Consider the following 24609-nt stretch of genomic DNA (forward strand, 5'->3'; position numbering starts at 1 on the left):
TAAACAGAAAAGTATCTTTGGCACATTAAAAACATCACACAAAAGCACCAATAATTACATAAAATGTTTCACAATACCACATGTTTTTAAGTTGTATAGATAACTAACTACTGTGGACGTTTCTCCACAGTGACAGAGAGTCTGAGGACAGCCTGCGTCGCGAGGTCTCCCAACACCTGCGCTTCTGTCTCCAGTCCACCCCCATGAACGTCAGCCAGCTCCAGCCTCTCTGGTTCCTCCTCAGCAGTGACCGGGTCAGTGGTTCAACCAGTTTACCCCTCAGTTTTGTCCTTCAAGAGGACAATCCTGTATCTGTGCCTCAAACATAAAGGAGAAGATCTGGTTGTGTCATGTAGGCCAGTGGTTCCCAACCTTTCTTGAACCGTGGCACAACTTGGTGGGCTAAAAAAATTCTGCGCCACACCTAAAATTCCCTATGAATTTATTTAGTGGCAATGACCTAATCAGATCCATACTACAAATTATATATTTTTTCTGTGACAACAGATTAAATGGGGGTGTATTTGAACTATTTTCATAGGATCTTACTCATGATGATTAATTTAAGAGCTTCCTGCAAATCTGCGGGAATTTGGCTAAAGACCGTGGGTTTCTGCATTGTAAAGGAGTGACCATGCTCAGTTTGTTTATATGGCAGAGGATGTGGTACAGCTGAAAGTAGTCAGACTTTCCTGTGTTGATGGTTCTCACAGACCAAGTCAAATTATACACATTAATTTGCTCGTGATGCGCACCCCTTAAATGATAAAAATGTAACAACAACAGCCTGAGCGCATCCGACTTGAAACGATAGCTGTAACCATGTGCCATTCAAAAGTCCATGTGTATTCCACAGGTCACAGGTTTATACGTGAGTGTTCCGAAACATAATAGGGATTAGGAGATGTTTCACGGCACACCTGAGAGTTCCTCAAGGCACCCCAGTGTGCTGCAGTGATGTAGTCTGCTTTTTTTCACTAATTGGTCTTTTGACCAATCAGATCAGCTCTGAAAAAGATCTGATGTGATTGGTTATAAGGCCAATATCAGAATTGGGCTGCCTGTGTACACGCAAATGTATTGACTTGACTGTAGTGCCTGCATTTCTCCTCCCAGCCTGCGGAGGAGCTGCAATTTGTGTGGTGTGATCTGCTATCAGAGGCCCTGGCGGCCCTGTGGAGCAGCAGTGTGACCTCTGACCCAGAGCGCTGGCTGAAGTGGGACCCCCTGTGTTCCGAGGGACAGATGACATCATCCAAGACACCTCTGTCACCTGAAAACATGGTAGGTTAGGTAGCTACTGTAACATCTATGTGATGTGAGAGGCTCACAGCTTGCCAACAAGCTCAATGTATGTTGTCTATGGAGATATGCGTCAGGATTTTGGATCAATTCACATCACTGAAATGAATTTCCTGCTATTCCGTTTTCAATCAGTTATTTCTTGATTTGAATTTAAGTGTTCCAACTAAGTAATTCTAACTGAGGAGTTCACTCACTCTTCCTGTGTCTCCTCCAGGGTCCTGGCATGCTGAGCAAAGCAGTGTGGTCAAGATGCATGTTGGGGGTTCTTAGCAGCAGCGAGATGGGGGGTCAGTGGGACCCCACGGGAACGTCCTTCCTCTCCTCATCCCGGGTCACCCTGGGGGAGTGGAGGGAGCGGACCCAACAGCTCCAAGACGTCACCACCGTGCTGTGGGACAACATGGCTGTCCCTGCCCTGGCTGAGTTCAGGTACGCTCACTGGAGATGTTACCTCAAGCTTACGGAGAGGAATCACCGTACACAACATACAGAACACTGGCACTATAATTAGGGAAATAGCCCTTGCCCTACCTATATCAAATGACAGAATGATGCACATAATTTGGGGGCTTGCACTGTACAGTACCAGACAAAAGTTTGGACACACCTACTCATTCCAGGGGTTTTTCTTTATTTTTACTATTTTCTACATTGTAGAATAATAGTGAAGACATCAAAACTATGAAATAACACAGATGAAATAATGTAGTAACCAATAAAGTGTTATACAAATTAAAATATATTTTATATTTGAGATTCTTCAAAGTAGCCACCCTTTGCCCTGACAGCTTTGCACACTCTTGGCATTCTCTCAACCAGCTTCACCTGGAATGCTTTTCCAACAGTCTTGAAGAAGTTCCCACATATGCTGAGCACTTGTTGACTGCTTCTCCTTCACTCTGCGGTCCAACTCATCCCAAACCATCTCGATTGGGTTGAGGTCATCTGATGCAGCACTCCATCACTCTCCTTCTTGGTCAAATAGCCCTTACACAGCCTGGAGGTGTGTTGGGTCATTGTCCTGTTGAAAAACAAATGACAGTCCCACTAAGTGCAAACCAGATGGGATGGCGTATCGCTGCAGAATGCTGTGGTAGCCATGCTGGTTAAGTGTGCCTTGAATTCTAAATAAATCAGTGACCGTGTCACCAGCAAAGCACCATCCCACCTCCATGCTTCACGGTGGGAACCACACATGCGGAGATCATCCGTTCACCTACTGGACTCTGCGTCTCAAAGACACGGCGGGTGGACCTAAAAATCTCAAATTTGGACTCATCAGACCAAAAGACAGAATACCACTGGTCTAATGTCCATGACTCGTGTTTTTTTGCCCAAACAAGTTTCTTCTTCTTATTGGTGTCCTTTAGTCATGGTTTCTTTGCAGCAATTTGACCATGAAGGCCTGATTCACGCATTCTCCTCTGAACATTTGATGTTGAGATGTGTCTGTTACTTGAACTCTGAAGCATTTATTTGGGATGCATTTTCTGAGGCTGTTAACTGTAATGAACTTGTCCTCTGCAGCAGAAGTAACTCTGGGTCTTCCTTTCCTGTGGTGGTCCTCATGAGAGCCAGTTTCATCATAGCGCTTGATGGTTTTTGCGACTGCACTTGAAATGTTCCAGATTGACTGACCTTCATGTCTTAAATTAATGATGGACTGTCATTTCTATTTGCTTATTTGAGCTGTTCTTGCTATTAATATGGACTTGGTATTTTACCAAATAGGGATATCTTCTGTATACCACCACTACCTTGTCACAACAGAACTGATTGGGCATACCAGTTAATTAAAATGTATTCCAGGTGACTACCTCATGAAGCTGGTTGTGAGGGAATGCCAAGAGTGCAAAGAGTGGCTTCTTTGAAGAATCTCAAATATAAAATATTTTGATTTGTTAACACTTTTTTGGTTGTTATTTCATAGTTTTGATGTCTTCACTACTATTCTACAATGTAGAAAATAGTCAAAATAAAGAAAAACCCTTGAATGAGTAGGTGTGTCCAAACTTTTGACTGGTACTGTATATACGGCAACTGTTCATATCTATTTGATATGACTATTTTCACTTTATAGCTTTAGTGCTCAGTCTCCCACTCTCACGCTCTCTCTCTCGGTCCTCTCAGGGCTACTGACCTGCGGCTGCAGGGCGTGGTGCTGCGCCGGCAGCTACAGTCCATATCAGAGCTGTTGCCTCCAGGGCTGCAGGAGAGCTACACAGAAACCTGTGAGAGCCTGGTGGAGGACCAGGACCCTCTGGTGGCCGCCCAGGAGGTCCAGACCACCCTCACAGACTTCCTGCCCCGCAACCAGCTCCCCGAAGGCCTGCTGGACGCCCTACTCACCTGCCTTCAGCAGTTTGTCCAGAACAGGGTCCAGGGCTCCATCCGTGTCCAGGGCTTCAGCCAGCTGGTCCGCTCTGGGGTCTTCTGGGTCAACATGGGCCTGCTGCAGATCAAGACCTGGACCCCACAGACCATCTTCGACCCGGCCGTGAAGAGGGCCTACAAGCTGGACTACGCCCAGGAGGAGGTGGGCCACTGTCAATGCTGCGGTCTCTTTTATCTAGTTAACACTGTTACAAACCCCTTTGGCCCTGCAGTCTAGGGAGATGGAAACGAGACCCCTAACATATCTCATGCATATCATAACAGTGAAAAGGAACAGTGAGAACTAAAAGAAACATACAACCTAGATCTACCATCAAACACTGGGGTTTATTGTTGAAACACACGGTAATGGGGGGGGGGCTGAGCTGGACCCAAGAGAAGAACTAATAAGTATCCCCAAAAGAACCCTAAGCTAGTCTGGCCTGCTTCATGAACAGCTAGCTAACTAACCAATAAAATACAGTGGGTGGTCCGCCCAGTTCTAACTAGGGGACAAAGTTTTTCTACGGGTAATGTATTCCCATGGGCGACTTGGCTTTGTACCCCCTTTTCCCACCAACAAACAAACAGTCATACACCATAACAATACATACTCACATAATAATGGACAAATGTGACATGTAGGTGCAAAATCAAAATAGAGAGCTCAATCCAAAGAGAGAGAGAGATTTGGAAAACAACTGACTGGGTATTTAAACCAAGGGAAAGGGGATGTGATTGGGTAAGGGAAAAGGAGCAGGTGTGTCTTCAGTGGCGACTGATGACTGCCACCTCTGACTAGGGCCGAAGGAGAGAAAACAAATACACACAGGATACTTGTATCCATAACACACTGTATGGTAGTAGGGGAGATATCAACAGTCTCTTCTCTTTTAAACATTGGAGTAGAGTGTCATTCTCTTCCCCTATATGTGAAGTTGAGGTTGCCTCTGCCTCTCTTTCCCAGCTGGCTTTGCTGCAGGAGGAGTGGAGAGGACGCAGTCTGTCCTCTCAGCTGTTGACTGGAGCTGAGCTGGAGGAGAGCAGCACCACCGATGGCTTCCAACATCCTCGCATCAGGTGAACAACATACACAATAACAGAAGAACTCACTGTGTCTGACATAAAACACCATGACATGTATTATGTATTGGCTACAGTTGTTGATCAGATAGTTCTGGTTGACTGTTTTTTTGCCAGACAGGGTCTTTCTAAACTTCATTGTCTCTGTGATGATTCTGCAGGTACCTGTGGATCCGTATGCAGCAGGTGAAGGAGCAGATAGCAGAGCTCTCCAGAAAGCAGGCCTGCAGGCCCAACGAGCCCCAGTACGGCAGGCTCTTCCAGGAGCTGCAGCACTACCTCTGCAGCATAGGCCAGCCGGCCTCCATAGAGGATCTGCTCTCTCACCTGCTCAAGGCCCTCCAGGGGAGCGGCACCAAATCCAGGTCGGGGGCTCAGGGCCTGCTGAAGGAGGAGGCCGTGTGGCAGGCCTCGCAACACCGCTTCGCCCAGAGGCTGGCGGAGGAGTACCCGCTTTACCCTGATGTAGTGGGGCCCCTGAGGACTGCCATCCTCCAGCTGAGGCATGGTATGAGACTGGTGGCATCCCAGGTGGCCTCTTCCCTCACCCCGATTCCAGGCCTGCCCAAGCTGGTGTCCTGCCTGCTGGCCTTCCCCTCTGTGTCCCCCAGCATGCCTTCCTACCTAGCCAGGGCAGACTACCTGTGCTCCAGGGGCTGCATGGATGTTCTGAGGGGCCTAGGGAAGCTCTTACCCCAGCAGGACCTGGATCACGTGGTTCCAGAGCCAGGAACGTTACTCCTGAATGCTCTGTTGTACCTGCAGTGCCACGCCCTCTCCACTGGTCAGCTCAACCAGGACACAGTCAAACTCTTCAGACACATCTGTCAGGTAAGTGTCACACATTTTGATTGGATAACATGGGATGTCAACTTTTTGATTGGTGTTTGTGGTTTGATCCTATTGATTGACAGGTGGCCCAACCAGTGTTCATGTTTGTCGTGTGATATGTCCAGGCTCTGGTGAATGAGTGGGACGAGCAGGAGAGGCGTGCGCAGGAGAAAGAGCAGCTAGAAGCCAGTCTGTATCGCCACCGCAGCAGACTCCACGGAACAGGTTTGAGTGAGGACGAGCAAGAGGAGAGAGACTTCAGACGCTGCTTCCCCCAGTTCAACAAGGTACACTACAGGACAGTCATTTCAGGGCTAGCCAATGTAATCTCGCTTTGGTTTATCACATTTTACAAAGTTGACTCACCTGGTCAACTTTGCAACCATAACTCAGCTGCCTCTCTGTCTCTCTCTCTTCTCTCTCCTCTTCTCTTCCTCTCTCCCTCCTCCTCTCCTCTCTGCTCTCTCTACTTAGGACTTTGCTGACATCACCACCCAGCCCAGTCTGGAGGGACCAGCAGACAGAGGAGAGCCGGAGGAGGAGGAAGTGACAGAGGATCCCAACGAGGCTGGCTTCCTGTCTCCAGCCTGTATGAACACTGTGGTACAGGTTCATCAGCGCCTCTGTCTGGGCTACACCCAATCACTGTGGTACCAGACCAGCACTCCAGCCAATCACAGCAAAGATCACATCCGGGCTCTGGTCTCCTCCTATCAGACCACAGCCCCGGTGATGTCACGCTTCTACCATCTCATGGGTGGGTAGTACACTTAGTCACGCCATGTTTGAATTCATTTCTATAAAATTACACATCTGAAAATGAGATATGTTGGGACTTTTAAGCCCTACCTACAGAATGATATCATGTAACTTAATCCTGCTTTTGTCTTTAGGATATTTCCAAAGCTCTACTGTTGGCTGTGTTAAAACATTATGACTTTGTCTAAAACCATCTGTCCCCCTTGTGACCCTCAGACTCTGAGATGGACCAGCAGCTGACAGGCACCCAGCTGCTTCTCAGCACCCTGCTCCAGAACACTGTCCAGGGGACCCCAGGCCCCGAGAGCCTGACCCTCCAACCAGATGGGCCCTATGACTTCTACCAGCAGCCCAACATGAGTGAGGCCCGCTTGTGTCTGCCTGTCCTGGAGCAGCTAGCCCTGGCCGTCGGACAGAGGCTGGAGGAGTGGCCCGAGCACCCCGCCCTAGTCCAGGTGAGAACCATGCAGAGTGGACACTTCCACCAGTGCCAAATCAAATTTCATTTGGCACATGCCCAGAATGGAACATGTCTAGATCTTACCGTGAAATGCTTACTTACAAGCCCTTAACCAACAATGCCGTTTTAAGAAGAATAAGAGTTAAGAAAATATTTACTGAATAAACTAAAGAAAGAAAGTAACAATAAAATTACAATAATAAGGCTATATATACAGGGGGTACCGAGTCAATGTGCAGGGGTACAGGTTAGTCGAGGTAATTTGTACATTGTGGGTTGGGGTAAAGGGACTATGCATAGATAATAGACAGAGAGTAGCAGCAGAATAAAGGGGGTGGGGGTACAATGCAAATAGCCTGGGTAGCCATTTGATAAGCTGTTCTGGAGTCTTATGGCTTGGCGGTAGAAGCTGTTAAGAAGCCTTTTGGACCTAGACTTGGCGTACCAGTACCGCTTGCTGTGCGGTAGCAGAGAGAACGGTCTATAATAGGGTGGCTGGAGTCTTTGGCAATTTTTAGGGCCTTCCTCTGACACCACCTGGTATAGAGGACCTGGATGGCAGGAAGCTTGGCCCCGGTGATGTACTGAGCCGTACACACTACCCTCTGTAGCGCTTGGTGGTCGGATGCCGAGCAGTTCCCATACCTGGCGGTGATGCAACCAGACAGGATGCTCTCTGGTGCAGCTGTAGAACTTTTTGAGGATCTGGGGACCTATGCCAAATCTTTTCAGTCTTCTAAGGCGAAATAGGCATTGTCGTGCCCTCTTCATGACTGTCTTGGTGTGTTTGGACCATGATAGTTTGTTGGTGATGTGGACACCAAGGAACTTGAAGCTTTCAACCTGCTACTCTACAGCCCTGTTGATGGGAAAGGGAGCATACTCAGCCCTCCTTTCCTGTAGTCCACGATAATTTCCTTTGTCTTGATCACGTTGAGGGAAAGGTTGTCATCATAGCACCATACTGCCAGGTCTCATCGTTGTCGGTGATCAGGCCTACCACCGTGGTGTTGTCAGCAAACTTAATGATACTGTTGGAGTCATGCTTGGCCACACAGTCGTAGGTGAACAGTGAGTACAGGAGGGGACTAAGCACGTACTCTCTGTTCCAGTTGACTGTGGTGATGGAAAGGATCATGGCCTTCAGTCTGGCCAGCCCACTGGCCAAGTTCCTTAATGGGCTGGAGATCCTGCTCAGCAAAGCCCAGGTGAGTCCTGCTGCTGCTCTCCCTTTCCAAGCCTGGTCCTAGAACAGTTTGTGCTGTCATGACAATGACCAAAGGAATTGACAAGACAATACAAACTGATCTGGGACCAGGCTAGCTATCCTAGGGACACTCCCTTGGGATACGTCCCAAATGGCACCCTATTTCCTCTATAGTGCACTAGTTTTGACCTGGGTCCTGGTCAAACGTAGTAGGCTATGAAGGCAATGTGGTGCCATTTGGGACGCAAGACCATGTTTTCCATCCATGGCCCTAATCCTGTTTAACCTAACCCCCTTTACCCTCCTCAGGAGTGGGAGAACAACGCCAGCCGCAAGGTCTCTCTGAGGAGGGAGCTGGAGCCTGTCACTAACCTCATCATCCAGTGGCGCAAACTGGAGCTCAAGTAAATAACAGAAACCGCAGGCAGGGTTATAATCCTGGTTAAGATACTATTGTGTATTTCAATGCAATATACCTTTTTATAATGTAATATCTTTTCAGATTATAGTTATTGGAGTGTAGACAATTGGTGACCAACTAGCATGCATTTTGAGTGACACTATGGGATAAAATGAGTCTGGTTTCATACGACCCACTAGAGTTGGTTAACCTTTTCTTTCTTCCTTGGTGTCAATAGCTGCTGGTCCAGCAGTCTGGACAATGCCTTGAAGCGGCACACGGAGAGATCCACCAAGCACTGGTTCTCCCTCTACCAGCTGGTTGAGAGGTACCAGGAGGAGCAGAGGATGGGCACCAGCGCAGGTAACTATTGCACATTGCTGATGACCCTAGGTTGTCTTTGTTAGGCATCAAAAGGAAGAAAACAGACTAGAACATGAAGGGACTACCTGGACTAGTCCAATAAAAAACACACATTTTCGTTAGTTGAAAAACATTTTAAATCGTTTTCCATTACATGCCCTAATGAACACAACACACAGGGTTCACCATGCTCCATTTCTTTGTCCTGTTTGTTCTGTCCAGTAGAGGGCGATGGTGTGGAGAGTCTGTCCCTGTCCACGGTCTCCTCCACGCTGCAGGCCTTCATGGAGGGCTCCACCCTGGGAGAGTACCACACCAGGCTAGTCATGCTGCTCAGCTTCCACTGCCACCTCCTCCTGGCCCCCAGCCAGCATGGACAAGGTGGGACACACCGCAACACCTTCTCACATAGTCATACTTATATATATATATATATATATACACACAAACACACACAGTCAGATTTACACACACACATATGGAGGCACGTACATAGTCAGACATCCAGTACATGTGTAGTCTGCACTTATACAGTCGACTGGCTGTCTTGTAATACAGTGCTTGGTGTTGACCTTTCAAATCCTTCCTGCTTTCACAGAACCTCTCTGCCGTCTCCTATGGAATTTGCACAAGTACTATACACAGTTCTCAGAATGCATCCAGACCAAAGTCACTCAGCTCCGCCAGCCCATTGAGAAGGAACTCAAAGACTTTGTGAAGATCTCCAAGTGGAATGACGTCAGTTTCTGGTCCATCAAACAGTCAGTGGATAAGACCCACCGGTAAGGCTACCTGCCAAAACATATCAACATTTTATTGTAAAAAAAATAAAGTTATACCAAACCTTTTTGGAGCTTGAACTCAATACAGTAAGCACAATGTCTCCCACTACAACAAGTTCATTACAATATGTACCACTCTTCTGGTTTTCCAGAACCCTGTTTAAGTTTGTGAAGAAGTTTGAGGCGGCGCTGAGCGGGCCGGTTGCTCCAGCGCTGATGGAGCAGGGCAGCAGTGCCAGCCTGGACAGTGTGGATGCCAACGAAGAGAACACTCCACTCCACAGGGTTCACCATGCCCTGAAGAACACCCTCCCTGGCAGGACCAGAGACCTAAAGGTACAGTACGGCCCTCTGTAGACACAATCACTTTCATTAAATGTTAATATGGCATTTATACCATGGTATCAATGTTCTGTTCCGACACAAAAACATTAATGTTCTGACTCATAAAATGACAGTTTGGACCAGTATTTCTATCCACAAAGAGCTTCTTCAGTACATTCTCATGAAATTTGCAATGACTGTGCTTGACATACTGTATCTGTGATGTGTGTTCCAGAGTGAGTCCCCAGAGGAGGGACCGGCAGGTGTGGAGCCCTCGTCTCTGCAGGGCCGCCTGGCCCTCCTCACCAGGAAGATGAGGAAGATGTGTGTGACACTGGTGAAGAAGAATCCTCTGCCAGAGCTCTCTGAGGACCTGGATGTCTTCACCGGTAAGGGTTGGAGAAAACCTGGTGTCACAGGTTTTCGATGAAGAACTTCTGCTTGTGCTGCCTCATTGAGAATCCATCATGAATGACGATGAGAAAAACAAAGGCATCAGGTTTTGGATGAGAAATGTTTTCTTAAGGTGTACTACCTCCGATGAGATTGTGGGGGGGAAAGGCCCCTCTATGATTATAGCTTTGACTGTAAGATATTTGTCTATATTTCAGGGGAGATCATCAGCAACCTGCGCGACCTCCAGAGCCTCACGATTGACCTGAAAGCCGAGAAGGAGAAGCAGAAGTCAGAGGTCAAACACATCCTCCAGCAGAAGCAGAGAGCCCTGTCTGACCTCTTCAAGATGCTGGCTGAGATTGGTGAGTCTCTAAAGAGAACTGTTTATCCCAAGTATAGCCAATGTCATTGTGGTAACACTGTCAGTCTACACTGATATTGTGCAGTATTTTAGTTTACTGACGGTGCTGCTGTCTTTCTGCAGGTCTGTCCTACCGTAAGGGCCTGAACTGGAACAGGACAGCGGACCCAGAGGAGACCCTGTGTCTACAGCCTCTGGAGCTGCAGACAGCCCTGGCTGCAGTCTGGACCCAGGAGCAGGCAGAGAAAACGTAAGACAAGACACACCCACCTGGCTGCTACAGACACTACACCTGGAATATTAGCAATACACTTTGAGATGCTGTTTAGTAGGTCATTAAATAGCTGTGCAATAGGTCATTAAATAGCTGTTTAGTAGGTCATTAAATAGCTGTTTAGTAGGTCATTAAATAGCTGTTTAGTAGGTCATTAAATAGCTGTTTAGTAGGTCATTAAATAGCTGTTTAGTAGGTCATTAAATAGCTGTTTAGTAGGTCATTAAATAGCTGTTTAGTAGGTCATTAAATAGCTGTTTAGAAGGTCATTAAATAGCTGTGCAGTAGGTCATTAAATAGCTGTGCAGTAGGTCATTAAATAGCTGTTTAGTAGGTCATTAAATAGCTGTGCAATAGGTCATTAAATAGCTGTGCAATAGGTCATTAAATAGCTGTGCAATAGGTCATTAAATAGGTGTGCAGTAGGTCATTAAATAGCTGTGCAGTAGGTCATTAAATAGCTGTGCAGTAGGTCATTAAATGGCTGTGCAGTAGGTCATTAAATAGCTGTGCAATAGGTCATTAAATAGCTGTTTAGTAGGTCATTAAATAGCTGTGCAATAGGTCATTAAATAGCTGTTTAGTAGGTCATTAAATAGCTGTTTAGTAGGTCATTAAATAGCTGTTTAGTAGGTCATTAAATAGCTGTTTAGTAGGTCATTAAATAGCTGTGCAATAGGTCATTAAATAGCTGTTTAGTAGGTCATTAAATAGCTGTTTAGTAGGTCATTAAATAGCTGTTTAGAAGGTCATTAAATAGCTGTGCAGTAGGTCATTAAATAGCTGTGCAGTAGGTCATTAAATAGCTGTTTAGTAGGTCATTAAATAGCTGTGCAGTAGGTCATTAAATGGCTGTGCAGTAGGTCATTAAATAGCTGTGCAATAGGTCATTAAATAGCTGTTTAGTAGGTCATTAAATAGCTGTTTAGTAGGTCATTAAATAGCTGTTTAGTAGGTCATTAAATAGCTGTGCAGTAGGTCATTAAATAGCTGTGCAGTAGGTCATTAAATAGCTGTTTAGTAGGTCATTAAATAGCTGTTTAGTAGGTCATTAAATAGCTGTGCAATAGGTCATTAAATAGCTGTGCAATAGGTCATTAAATAGCTGTTTAGTAGGTCATTAAATAGCTGTTTAGTAGGTCATTAAATAGCTGTGCAATAGGTCATTAAATAGCTGTTTAGTAGGTCATTAAATAGCTGTGCAATAGGTCATTAAATAGCTGTGCAGTAGGTCATTAAATAGCTGTTTAGTAGGTCATTAAATAGCTGTGCAATAGGTCATTAAATAGCTGTGCAATAGGTCATTAAATAGCTGTGCAGTAGGTCATTAAATAGCTGTGCAGTAGGTCATTAAATAGCTGTGCAGTAGGTCATTAAATAGCTGTGCAATAGGTCATTAAATAGCTGTGCAATAGGTCATTAAATAGCTGTTTAGTAGGTCATTAAATAGCTGTGCAATAGGTCATTAAATAGCTGTGCAGTAGGTCATTAAATAGCTGTGCAGTAGGTCATTAAATAGCTGTGCAGTAGGTCATTAAATAGCTGTGCAGTAGGTCATTAAATAGCTGTGCAATAGGTCATTAAATAGCTGTGCAATAGGTCATTAAATAGCTGTTTAGTAGGTCATTAAATAGCTGTGCAGTAGGTCATTAAATAGCTGTGCAGTAGGTCATTAAATAGCTGTGCAGTAGGTCATTAAATAGCTGTGCAGTAGGTCATTAAATAGCTGTGCAATAGGTCATTAAATAGCTGTTTAGTAGGTCATTAAATATCTGTTTAGTAGGTCATTAAATAGCTGTGCAGTAGGTCATTAAATAGCTGTGCAGTAGGTCATTAAATAGCTGTGCAGTAGGTCATTAAATAGCTGTGCAGTAGGTCATTAAATAGCTGTTCAGTAGGTCATTAAATAGCTGTTTAGTAGGTCATTAAATAGCTGTGCAATAGGTCATTAAATAGCTGTGCAATAGGTCATTAAATAGCTGTGCAGTAGGTCATTAAATAGCTGTGCAGTAGGTCATTAAATAGCTGTGCAGTAGGTCATTAAATAGCTGTGCAGTAGGTCATTAAATGGCTGTGCAGTAGGTCATTAAATGGCTGTGCAGTAGGTCATTAAATAGCTGTGCAGTAGGTCATTAAATAGCTGTTTAGTAGGTCATTAAATAGCTGTGCAATAGGTTATTAAATAGCTGTGCAGTAGGTCATTAAATAGCTGTTTAGTAGGTCATTAAATAGCTGTGCAATAGGTCATTAAATAGCTGTTTAGTAGGTCATTAAATAGCTGTTTAGTAGGTCATTAAATAGCTGTGCAATAGGTCATTAAATAGCTGTGCAATAGGTCATTAAATAGCTGTTTAGTAGGTCATTAAATAGCTGTGCAGTAGGTCATTAAATAGCTGTGCAGTAGGTCATTAAATAGCTGTGCAATAGGTCATTAAATAGCTGTGCAATAGGTCATTAAATAGCTGTTTAGTAGGTCATTAAATAGCTGTTTAGTAGGTCATTAAATAGCTGTTTAGTAGGTCATTAAATAGCTGTGCAATAGGTCATTAAATAGCTGTGCAGTAGGTCATTAAATAGCTGTTTAGTAGGTCATTAAATAGCTGTGCAATAGGTCATTAAATAGCTGTGCAATAGGTCATTAAATAGCTGTGCAGTAGGTCATTAAATAGCTGTGCAGTAGGTCATTAAATAGCTGTGCAGTAGGTCATTAAATAGCTGTGCAATAGGTCATTAAATAGCTGTTTAGTAGGTCATTAAATAGCTGTGTAGTAGGTCATTAAATAGCTGTGCAATAGGTCATTAAATAGCTGTGTAGTAGGTCATTAAATAGCTGTGCAGTAGGTCATTAAATAGCTGTGCAGTAGGTCATTAAATAGCTGTGCAGTAGGTCATTAAATAGCTGTGCAATAGGTCATTAAATAGCTGTGCAATAGGTCATTAAATAGCTGTTTAGTAGGTCATTAAATAGCTGTGCAGTAGGTCATTAAATAGCTGTGCAGTAGGTCATTAAATAGCTGTGCAGTAGGTCATTAAATAGCTGTGCAGTAGGTCATTAAATAGCTGTGCAATAGGTCATTAAATAGCTGTTTAGTAGGTCATTAAATAGCTGTTTAGTAGGTCATTAAATAGCTGTGCAGTAGGTCATTAAATAGCTGTGCAGTAGGTCATTAAATAGCTGTGCAGTAGGTCATTAAATAGCTGTGCAGTAGGTCATTAAATAGCTGTGCAGTAGGTCATTAAATAGCTGTTTAGTAGGTCATTAAATAGCTGTGCAATAGGTCATTAAATAGCTGTGCAATAGGTCATTAAATAGCTGTGCAGTAGGTCATTAAATAGCTGTGCAGTAGGTCATTAAATAGCTGTGCAGTAGGTCATTAAATAGCTGTGCAGTAGGTCATTAAATGGCTGTGCAGTAGGTCATTAAATGGCTGTGCAGTAGGTCATTAAATAGCTGTGCAGTAGGTCATTAAATAGCTGTTTAGTAGGTCATTAAATAGCTGTGCAATAGGTTATTAAATAGCTGTGCAGTAGGTCATTAAATAGCTGTTTAGTAGGTCATTAAATAGCTGTGCAATAGGTCATTAAATAGCTGTTTAGTAGGTCATTAAATAGCTGTTTAGTAGGTCATTAAATAGCTGTGCAATAGGTCATTAAATAGCTGTGCAATAGGTCATTAAATAGCTGTTTAGTAGGTCATTAAATAGCTGTGCAGTAGGTCATTAAATAGCTGTGCAGTAGGTCATTAAATAGCTGTGCAGTAGGTCATTAAATAGCTGTGCAGTAGGTCATTAAATAGCTGTGCAATAGGTCATTAAATAGCTGTTTAGTAGGTCATTAAATAGCTGTTTAGTAGGTCATTAAATAGCTGTGCAGTAGGTCATTAAATAGCTGTGCAGTAGGTCATTAAATAGCTGTGCAGTAGGTCATTAAATAGCTGTGCAGTAGGTCATTAAATGGCTGTGCAGTAGGTCATTAAATAGCTGTGCAATAGGTCATTAAATAGCTGTTTAGTAGGTCATTACATAGCTGTTTAGTAGGTCATTAAATAGCTGTGCAATAGGTCATTAAATAGCTGTGCAGTAGGTCATTAAATAGCTGTTTAGTAGGTCATTAAATAGCTGTGCAATAGGTCATTAAATAGCTGTGCAGTAGGTCATTAAATAGCTGTGCAGTAGGTCATTAAATAGCTGTGCAGTAGGTCATTAAATAGCTGTGCAGTAGGTCATTAAATAGCTGTGCAATAGGTCATTAAATAGCTGTTTAGTAGGTCATTAAATAGCTGTTTAGTAGGTCATTAAATAGCTGTGCAGTAGGTCATTAAATAGCTGTGCAATAGGTCATTAAATAGCTGTGCAATAGGTCATTAAATAGCTGTTTAGTAGGTCATTAAATAGCTGTGCAGTAGGTCATTAAATGGCTGTGCAGTAGGTCATTAAATAGCTGTGCAGTAGGTCATTAAATGGCTGTGCAGTAGGTCATTAAATAGCTGTGCAGTAGGTCATTAAATAGCTGTGCAGTAGGTCATTAAATAGCTGTGCAGTAGGTCATTAAATAGCTGTGCAGTAGGTCATTAAATAGCTGTGCAGTAGGTCATTAAATGGCTGTGCAGTAGGTCATTAAATGGCTGTGCAGTAGATCATCGAATGGCTGTGCAGTCGGTCATTGAATAGCTGTGCAGTGGGTCTTTGAATAGCTGTGCAGTGGGTCTTTGAATAGCTGTGCAGTGGGTCATTGAATAGCTGTGCAGTGGGTCATGGAATAGCTGTGCAGTGGGTCATTGAATAGCTGTGCAGTGGGTCATTGAATAGCTGTGCAGTGGGTCATTAAATAGCTGTGCAGTGGGTCATCAAATAGCTGTGCAGTGGGTCATTGAATAGCTTTGCAGTGGGTCTTTGAATAGCTGTGCAGTGGGTCTTTGAATAGCTGTGCAGTGGGTCATTGAATAGCTGTGCAGTGGGTCATTGAATAGCTGTGCAGTGGGTCATTGAATAGCTGTGCAGTGGGTCATTGAATAGCTGTGCAGTGGGTCATTGAATAGCTGTGCAGTGGGTCATTGAATAGCTGTGCAGTGGGTCATTGAATAGCTGTGCAGTGGGTTATTGAATAGCTGTGCAGTGGGTCATTGAATAGCTGTGCAGTGGGTCATTGAATAGTTGTGCAGTGGGTCATTGAATAGCTGTGCAGTGGGTCTTTGAATAGCTGTGCAGTGGGTCTTTGAATAGCTGTGCAGTGGGTCTTTGAATAGCTGTGCAGTGGGTATTTGAATAGCTGTGCAGTGGGTCATTGAATAGCTGTGCAGTATGTCATTGAATAGCTGTGCAGTCGGTCATCGAATAGCTGTGCAGTCGGTCATTGAATAGCTGTGCAGTGGGTCATTGAATAGCTGTGCAGTGGGTCATTGAATAGCTGTGCAGTGGGTCATTGAATAGCTGTGCAGTAGGTCATTGAATAGCTGTGCAGTGGGTCATTGAATAGCTGTGCAGTAGGTCATTGAATAGCTGTGCAGTAGGTCATTGAATAGCTGTGCAGTAGGTCATTGAATAGCTGTGCAGTAGGTCATTGAATAGCTGTGCAGTGGGTCATTGAATAGCTGTGCAGTGGGTCATTGAATAGCTGTGCAGTGGGTCATTGAATAGCTGTGCAGTGGGTCATTGAATAGCTGTGCAGTGGGTCATTGAATAGCTGTGCAGTAGGTCATTGAATAGCTGTGCAGTGGGTCATTGAATAGCTGTGCAGTGGGTCATTGAATAGCTGTGCAGTGGGTCATTGAATAGCTGTGCAGTGGGTCATGGAGTAGGCGGTTGACTGTGGCATGGAACTGTCTGTTTCAGTTTGTTTACTGAGATGAGCGCTGCGTGGGACGGCTGTCAGAAGTACTTCTACCGCTCGTGGGCCCGCAGAACAGCCATGATGACTGCCCTCCAGAGCGCTGCGAAGGTGAGAGACTGAAAGGAAATGACCAATTGCAATTGAGAAATGTTATTGTGTTTCTAAATGGGGTCTAAACCGAATATTTACGTGCCATTATCGTAGAATCTCCATGGTCTTAACGGTGTCTGGCGCAGTAAATATAACTGCTACAATTGGAAATTGTTGTCTGACGTTTTGAAGTGTTTGCTTGTTTTCCAGGAGCTGGGGATTGGGAACATTGATCGTTGCCGAGGCTTCTCCTCCCACCTGTTCAAACTGCTGCTCAGGCAAAGGCGACGCCTGGCCAAACTCACAGAGCAGTGGGTCCACCTTAGGTGAACCTTAACCTTTAACCTATGACCTTTAAGCTTACACCTCAGAGCTTACCATCTGGATAGAGTATCTCTGAATATAGCTGCATCTGACAAGGCACTCTGTTCCCTACAACGCCTTATAATATTTAGGATACCGCCTGAGTATCTGGAACTGTAGTTGTCTTTCTCACACTCGTTTTGGCTTCTATCCTCTCTCAAACACATACAGGAGGCTAACAGCCAGCGTGCAGGGCATCCAGGCTCACCTCCAGTCCCACAGTGAGAATGCGGGTGGCCTTCCCCCCCAGGCTTCCCTCCAGGGCTGGGTGATCAAGGCCCAGGGCTTGGCAGGGCAGTGTGCCACCCTCCTCCAGCAGCTATCCTGGATGCTGCAGTGCTGCCCCGAGGGCCCCCAGCAGACGGAGGGGGTAGAGGGGCAGAGGGAGCCCACCCTGAGGTGCCCGTCCCCCATGGCGGCTCAGAGGCAGCCCCCTGGGTGTCTGCTGAGGAGAGGAGACCCGGCCTGGAGCCAGCTGAGTCGGCGTGTGGTGGACATGTTGGGTCAAACCCAAATCCTGAAAGAGGAGCTGGATGCAGTGGCACTGCAGTCCACACAGGGGGCGCTGCACTCCTGGTAAGGCCTAGGAGCACAAGATAGCGTTACACAGGAATACTGATAGCATTACACAAAAAAGAGCATTGAGCTTTTGTCTTCATTACTTTTCTTTTAAGATATCCTCTCTATTGAAATCAGTAGTTCATTTTATCTTGTTAGATTTTTTTTTATATAATTTGAAGGTGCACTATGCACCGCCATTTCCTGGTTGTAAAATTAGAATAGTTTGCATAATTTCAGTTTGTGACAAAACAAGCAAGTATAGAGAAACATTGTACCATCTAAATCGCTGTGAAATACATTTTCCATAACACAAAATATTGTACTTTCAGCTGTTTTAAGCTGGTGTACAAAACCGAAAGTAAAAGATGCATAGAAGTAGAGCACATAAAAGTTCTACTTTGACTTGCTTTCTTCTTTGACTTGCTTTCAATTAGAATGAAAGATCTATAACACACATTCCTATGTGAATTTGGTTAGGTCGCCCCAAAAGTTACATATTGCAGCTTTAAGCATAACCTTGCTGTTCATGCTCTATTCATTTGCTAACCCTCCCTTCTCTTCACCTCCTCAGGAGCCACTTCTCTGTGTGTTGCTCTGGCTATGACCGGCTGGGTGCCGTGGCGGCACAGATGCCCGTGGTGGAGCAGCTCTTCACCCCCAACGCCCCAGAGGGCACGGCTGACACCCAGCCTGGTCTGACCCGTGGCCTGCAGTACGTCAGGGGAGAGCTGGAGTCTAGCCTGACTGAGTTCACCACCTGGAAGACACAGCTACTCTCCCTGGGCCACGGACACACAGGTGAGAACAGACCGATCATGCTTTATGAATCAGTCAAATGTATTTTATAAAGCCCTTTTTACATCAGCAGTTGTCACAAAAAAGCTTTAAAACAGTGGTGGAAAAAGTACTCAAATGAAAGTCACCCAGCAAAATACTACTTGAGTAAAAGTCTAAAAGTAGTAGTTTTAATATATACTTACGTATCAAAAGTAAATGAAATTGCTAAAATGTGTTATATGTTAAGTAATATGTTAAGTAAAAGTATAAATAATTCCTTATCAAACCAACCAGACGGCACAATTCTCTTGTTTTTGTTTATTTATGGATAGCCAGGGGCACACTCCAACACACAGACAAAATTTACAAATAAAGCATTTGTGTTTAGTGAGTCCGCCAGATCATAGGTCCGCCCTCCTCTCCCCTGTAACTATTCCCCAGGTAGTTTCTGTAAATGGGAATGTTCTCAGATAAGTGTTTAAATTGGACAATTTTTCTGTGCTGCTAAGTATTGCAGCAAAAGAAAAATGACTTAAGTAGTACTTTAAAGTACTTTACACCACTTCTTTAAAGTAACCCATTCTAGACCATCATAGAAACATTTGTATTCCAATGGTATTACACTGTTAAAATTCTATTATACTTCCATTCCAATGGTATTACACTGTTACAATTCTATTATACTTCCATTCCAATGGTATTACACTGTTACAATGCTATTACAGTGTTATTACATTGGCAAAATCATTTTCCCTCTCTTTCTGTAGGTTACCAGCAAACATTCCATTCAGAGTTCTCTGCTGAGCTGGAGAAGGCCATCAACACTGTGCTGGTTGCCGTGCAGACCCTGGTGAAGAGAAAGGATGGGGAGCAGCCGAGAGAACAGCAGACAGACACCAAGAGAGGTGAGGAGTCAACCCTGCTGTCTGCCTCCAATAACACACCTGGGTTGTATTCACTAGGCACCAAATGGAAGAAAACAGACTGGAACTGGGAGGGACATTCTGAACTTGTCCATAAAGAAACGCTTGTTTAATGCCTTGTATGCTTGTGTGGTTATTGTTGGAGAACTGTCGAAGAACTCGCTGTCAAATGAAGCTATCCCAAGAATGCCAGAATACGACTGGGCCAAGATGCGTTAACATGATCAATCCTAGTGTTCTGCGAGTCGCGACCATTGATGAAGAATGATGTAATTTCCTGTTGTATCTGCCAGTTCCAGAAGAGGAGGAGGAGGAGCCCCAGGAGGACCTGCTGAAGCCTGGTCACCTGAGCCGTCTGCTGGAGGAGGAGTTGGGAGCAGAGGTGGGGTCTCTCTCCCTGGGGGAGGTCAGCGACACGCTGGAACAGCTACTGGAGAGACTCCGAGTCCACCGAGACTCCTGTCCACCTCAGCAGCTCCAGGTACAGTAGTCACACAGCATACACTGTAGCCTATACCACCCTCTAGTGGAGTGGAGATACACAACCACCACTGAAACGCCTTGCAACTCAACGATTTTGTCGGTAATGCCAAGGAGTTCATCATTCTTTCTCCTGAGTTCTTCTGAACGATGATGTCCTGCTGTTTCAGATTGCTTTATCATGATATTCAGAATATATCACCAGTGAGCCTCTGTCTTCCTCCTTTGTCCTGTGTGTTGTGTTTAGGAGCTGAGTGAGGCGTGCAGGCTGCTGGTGCGTCTAGACCCCATGCTGGGGCTGTACTCAGAGCTGGTATGCTACTACCTGGCTGTGTCAATGGGAGCCCACAGGAGCACTGGGAAACTGCTTTCTGTCCTGGCCGGCATCTTCACTGAGTTAGCCCAGAAGGTACTGTATGCAACCCCTGTACTTGGATCTGTTTTCTAACACAAGCACAAATGCATGTTGAAAAAAACGATAGTAGGGAAAAATCTTAGAACAACCTGTAGTTTCAGTAGCTCTTTATTTCTACTGTTTGGGTACGTCACCTAAGCTGCAATGGTGCTACTGTACAGCCACTGTTTTTCTTTGCTGATTTGCCTTATTGTCTTGTCCTGCAGGGCTTCTGCCTCCCCCAGGAGTTGGAGGGAGGGGATGGAGAGGGGGCCACAGAGTTCCACGACTACGAGGGCGGTGGCATCGGCGAGGGAGAGGGCACCAAAGACGTCAGCGACAAGATCGAGAACGAAGAACAGGTGATGCTTCCTACAAGAATTGCAATACAGTGCAGACACTAAGATCTATGTTATTTGGGTAGCATTGCTCATGAAGGGGTGAATCCTAACTTGCACTTAAGTTGAATTTTCACTTGGTCACCTACTGACATCAATGCATTACTCAGTAAAAATGTATAAAGTTTTGCAAAAATGTTACGTTTTCTGTCGTAGGTGGAGGACACTTTCCAGGAAGGCCAGGAGAAGAAAGAGGAGGAACCTGACAAGAAGAACATTGACGAGGAGGATAACGCTATCGAGATGTCTGAGGACTTTGACGGCCAGATGCATGATGGAGACCAGCAAGAGCCAGGTGGGTGGACAGAACTCTTAACACACAGCCTCATGGGAGTCTGATCACGCTCCTGGGTTATGTTCATTAGGCACCAAATGGAAGAAAATAGACACAGGGAGGGCCTACCTGGAATTTGTCCAATAAGAAACACTCATTTTCATTGTCTGTTGCAAAACATTTCAAACCGTTTTCCATTGCATGCCCTAATGAACCCGACCCTGGTCTCGCATCTCAAAGCGCTCTTGGTTGTGCCTTTTCAGGTGAGGATGACGAGGAGGATTCTGACAAAGAGGAGGATGAAGATCTGGATAAGAAGATGGGCGACCTGGGCGAGGGCCAAACGGACACGCTGGATGAAAGGATGTGGGGTGATGATGAGGATGAGGAAGAGGAGGAGGGCAGCGACAAGGAGGAAGAGTCAGGCCAAGGAATGGACCAGGTACGGAGAGGAAGGATCAGAAAAGAAGGTTAAACTGTCAGAAAGGGCCATATCTGCTGCTTCTAGTAGGACCATTTCACAAATTATGCTCTTTTGTGGTTTCTTCAGGGGGAATCAGAGCTGGTAGCCAAGGATGACAACCTGGATGCAGCGGACCCCAATAAAGACAACAAGAACAAAGACGACAAAGACCAACAGTTGGACGAGGAGGAAAAGGAGAAGATCCATGAACAAGGGGACGAGGTAAGCTTTCACTGAAAATATATGCATATATACTTTACTGAGCGTATCAATGTTGCGTCACAGATTATCCCTGGCATTGCAAGGGGCTTTTTTCTGCACGTTACTCAACACATCTCAGGCTGTAGTTGGGTGAGTTTTAGCAGGAGTGCTAGATAGTGTCTGATTTGAGTATCTGTGTTCCAGCGGGAGTTTGATGAGAACGAGGTGGACCCGTATCATGGGAAGCAGGAGAAGAAGCCTGACCCGGAGGCCATGGACCTGCCTGATGAACTCAATCTGGACCAGGAGGAGGACCAGGCCGGGGACGAGGGAGCGGGAGACGGTGAGGGCTCAGGGGTCAATTGTATATCCGGAAGAGGAAACTTTTTTTTTGTCCTGTTAACTTGTCACTAAATAAAATGATTAAAGAATAAGGGAGTAGAGGAACCGGTGGAGACACCAGAGAATCAGTGTGTAACAATTTAGATTCTTTCTCCTCCAGAGGAAAACCCGTTCGACATTGACGAGAAGCCAATGGAGCTAGATGAGAAGGAGGGAGCGGAGAAAGAGGGAAAGGAGGAGGGTGAAACTGAGGACATAGCTGAGGATCAGACAGACAAACAAGGAGAGGAAGAAGGCCAGGAACCCAAGAATGAGGAGGAAGAGGGGGGAGGAGGAGAACAAACAGAGGAGGAGGATGAGGAGAAGGACAAAGGACAAGAGGCAGGGAAAGAGGACGTGGCCATCCCTACAAACGAAGGCCAGAAACCAAAGGTAGTTTGACTTCTTTTCTCTTGAATCATAATGATACTTTGCTTCTTGAAAGTCCAATCTCTTCAACTTGACTGCTGACATGCAAATCATTATGGGTCTGTGTCAACAGTGTACTATTGAAAAAAATATACCAAAATATAGTTTTTGAGTGGAGTTTCACTTTAAAGCTCAGACACACTGGTAGGATTGTCAAACATTTGCCTGCCGACGGTACTTAGACTGTCAACACTCAGCCAGAGGTGCTATCAACCTCAGTTCAGAGGTGCTATCTTTTTTGTGTTCATACAACAAAGACCTTGGACTTCATCAGCCACTCAGCCTTGTTAAAATACTCCAAACCAGAAGGTGGCAGTAGCATTGTTTGGCAATGCATTTTCTTGGGTGTTGCTTATTGTCTAAATTTCAAGCTCTCTGCGCTAATGTTGTTATTTTGTGGGAAATCATTTTTGGTACTAGCCAGATGGCCACAGCTAGATGACTCCGTACGAAGATGACAAAAAAAAATATTTAATTCACACTCCATAATCCCATACTGTCAGTGCCAGCCCATAGCAAAATGTTTAGCTAGCTAACTTTAGCATATTCGCTAGCTAGCGTAACAGTGCAGTGTCCTTAGCTAGCTATCTCGGAAGCTAACACAGGCAGCTGTTTCATGGAACGTAGCTAATCCATTGGGATCGAATTACAATATCAATACTAGCTATGGTGGTTAGCTGACTTGGAGGAAGTATTTAGTGTTGTGTGCATTGCGTCTGTGCACTTAGATAGCTTCCGTCCCATAACCTAATTTGCATATGAAGTGTGACTGGCTTATCCACGGATGTAGGAGAAAATGCCATATTTTTTCGTTTTTTTGTGTTGCGTCCCCCACGCGGGGTTTCGTGCTCTCTGATTGGCTCGAAGTCAAGTTGTTGGCCACTGACAAGCATTGGGATTCTACAAGTAGAATCTGTAGGTTCATCGCTACTGGTTCAGGTACCACTTTTGTTCTAGCAAGAGAAGGAACTGCCTCCCACTGTGAAAAGTGAGATTATCAGCAGTGAGATTATCAGCGTGTTTAATGTTTTAAGCACCTTGTGGCCCCAGATGTACCTGAATGCTTTGCTAGTTGAGTGTTCAAAGCCTTTTTTCTTCATTGCCCACAGGAGGACGAAGAGGAGGGTAAGGATGAGGAGCAGCCAGAATCGACAGAGAGGAAGGAGCACAACACAGACGGTCAGACAGGAGAGGAGAACGTCCAGAGTGAGACCGCTGTGGAGCTGGCAGGGGATGCATCCGAGAGAGACCAAGCTAAAGAGGTAGAAAAACACACCCATTTACAGCTGAGGTAAATTTGTTATTTGGCTGGCACACATTGACCCTCTTGTGTTGTCCAGGAGCATGGTAGTGGAGCGGCTGATGCCAGCCAGTCAGAGGGACATGAGTCCAAACTCATGGCAAGGATGTCCTCTCAGAAAGCGAGCCAGAGTAAGACACAGGTATGTCTGGTCTACAAATCTCTACAGTGTGTTTTTCAGTTAATGTTTTCTAGTGAATCTGAAACATTTTAAACTGTAATCAAATTATGTTTTGTGTTTTAAGATGCGCTATATATTTCTAAATTTGTTCTTATGCTGACCTGGCTGTTCCAGAGCTTCAAAAGGAAGCCGGGGCAAGCTGACAACGAGCGTTCGACAGGCGACTTCAACGAGCGAATCAACAAGCGTCTACGCACGGTGGAAAGCACTACGGAGAAGACGTTGGAGCACAAACAGACTCCGGCCCAGCAGGAGTCAGACCTGTACGAGCATATCAAACAGGGAGAGACGGCCTACGACACACAGACATACGGTCAGGCACCAATCACACCACAGAGCAGATATGCCATACCAGTTCACCCCCCTAAGAAGATGATAGTCCAAGATAAGAAGCCTTTGCTTCTAAGCTCTTATAAGAGCCCTTTCACTGAGCCGCTTGCCTCTGCTGTTGACAGATGTTGCCAGTGCAGACCAGCAGAAACCAGACAGAGCCCCACAAGATGAGGACCAAGAGGACGACGACATTGCAATGGATACAGAGGAGCAGGAGGAGGACCTGCGGGCTGTTGAAGCCCAGGAGTTGAAGCCAGAGCAGCTGGACTCGACCAGAGCGTCACAGAAAGGTGCTCTATCCATCTCCTCTCACT

General features: G+C 45.2%; 1 protein-coding gene and 1 long non-coding RNA gene across 3 annotated transcripts in view; both read left to right on the forward strand.

Moving 5' to 3' along the window:
* The window catches only part of LOC118398759 (midasin-like), a 65538-nt gene that overhangs the window by 36876 nt on the left and 4053 nt on the right, over positions 1-24609 (forward strand). The window contains exons 58-92 of one of the 2 annotated variants that reach the window (XM_035794429.2): positions 131-254; positions 1117-1284; positions 1520-1734; positions 3436-3841; positions 4646-4758; positions 4923-5592; positions 5718-5879; positions 6067-6349; positions 6568-6806; positions 7924-8019; positions 8328-8422; positions 8657-8781; positions 9004-9162; positions 9380-9563; positions 9716-9899; positions 10123-10276; positions 10499-10645; positions 10768-10894; positions 16750-16855; positions 17048-17163; positions 17372-17776; positions 18333-18559; positions 19306-19443; positions 19755-19942; positions 20189-20350; positions 20563-20697; positions 20890-21028; positions 21271-21449; positions 21558-21692; positions 21876-22014; positions 22174-22445; positions 23591-23743; positions 23822-23923; positions 24077-24275; positions 24418-24585. In XM_035794429.2, coding sequence (XP_035650322.2) covers positions 131-254; positions 1117-1284; positions 1520-1734; positions 3436-3841; positions 4646-4758; positions 4923-5592; positions 5718-5879; positions 6067-6349; positions 6568-6806; positions 7924-8019; positions 8328-8422; positions 8657-8781; positions 9004-9162; positions 9380-9563; positions 9716-9899; positions 10123-10276; positions 10499-10645; positions 10768-10894; positions 16750-16855; positions 17048-17163; positions 17372-17776; positions 18333-18559; positions 19306-19443; positions 19755-19942; positions 20189-20350; positions 20563-20697; positions 20890-21028; positions 21271-21449; positions 21558-21692; positions 21876-22014; positions 22174-22445; positions 23591-23743; positions 23822-23923; positions 24077-24275; positions 24418-24585 — 6614 coding nt within the window. The remainder of the gene's footprint in view (positions 1-130; positions 255-1116; positions 1285-1519; positions 1735-3435; positions 3842-4645; positions 4759-4922; positions 5593-5717; positions 5880-6066; positions 6350-6567; positions 6807-7923; positions 8020-8327; positions 8423-8656; positions 8782-9003; positions 9163-9379; positions 9564-9715; positions 9900-10122; positions 10277-10498; positions 10646-10767; positions 10895-16749; positions 16856-17047; positions 17164-17371; positions 17777-18332; positions 18560-19305; positions 19444-19754; positions 19943-20188; positions 20351-20562; positions 20698-20889; positions 21029-21270; positions 21450-21557; positions 21693-21875; positions 22015-22173; positions 22446-23590; positions 23744-23821; positions 23924-24076; positions 24276-24417; positions 24586-24609) is intronic. The other variant, XM_052471129.1, reaches the window with a different exon arrangement.
* Positions 12268-12854, forward strand: LOC127909458 (uncharacterized). The gene is made up of 3 exons (XR_008071216.1): positions 12268-12287; positions 12357-12471; positions 12840-12854. It is a non-coding gene; the product is annotated as an uncharacterized LOC127909458 (long non-coding RNA).

Source organism: Oncorhynchus keta, chromosome 19, assembly GCF_023373465.1.
Source record: "Oncorhynchus keta strain PuntledgeMale-10-30-2019 chromosome 19, Oket_V2, whole genome shotgun sequence".
NCBI lineage: Eukaryota > Metazoa > Chordata > Actinopteri > Salmoniformes > Salmonidae > Oncorhynchus > Oncorhynchus keta.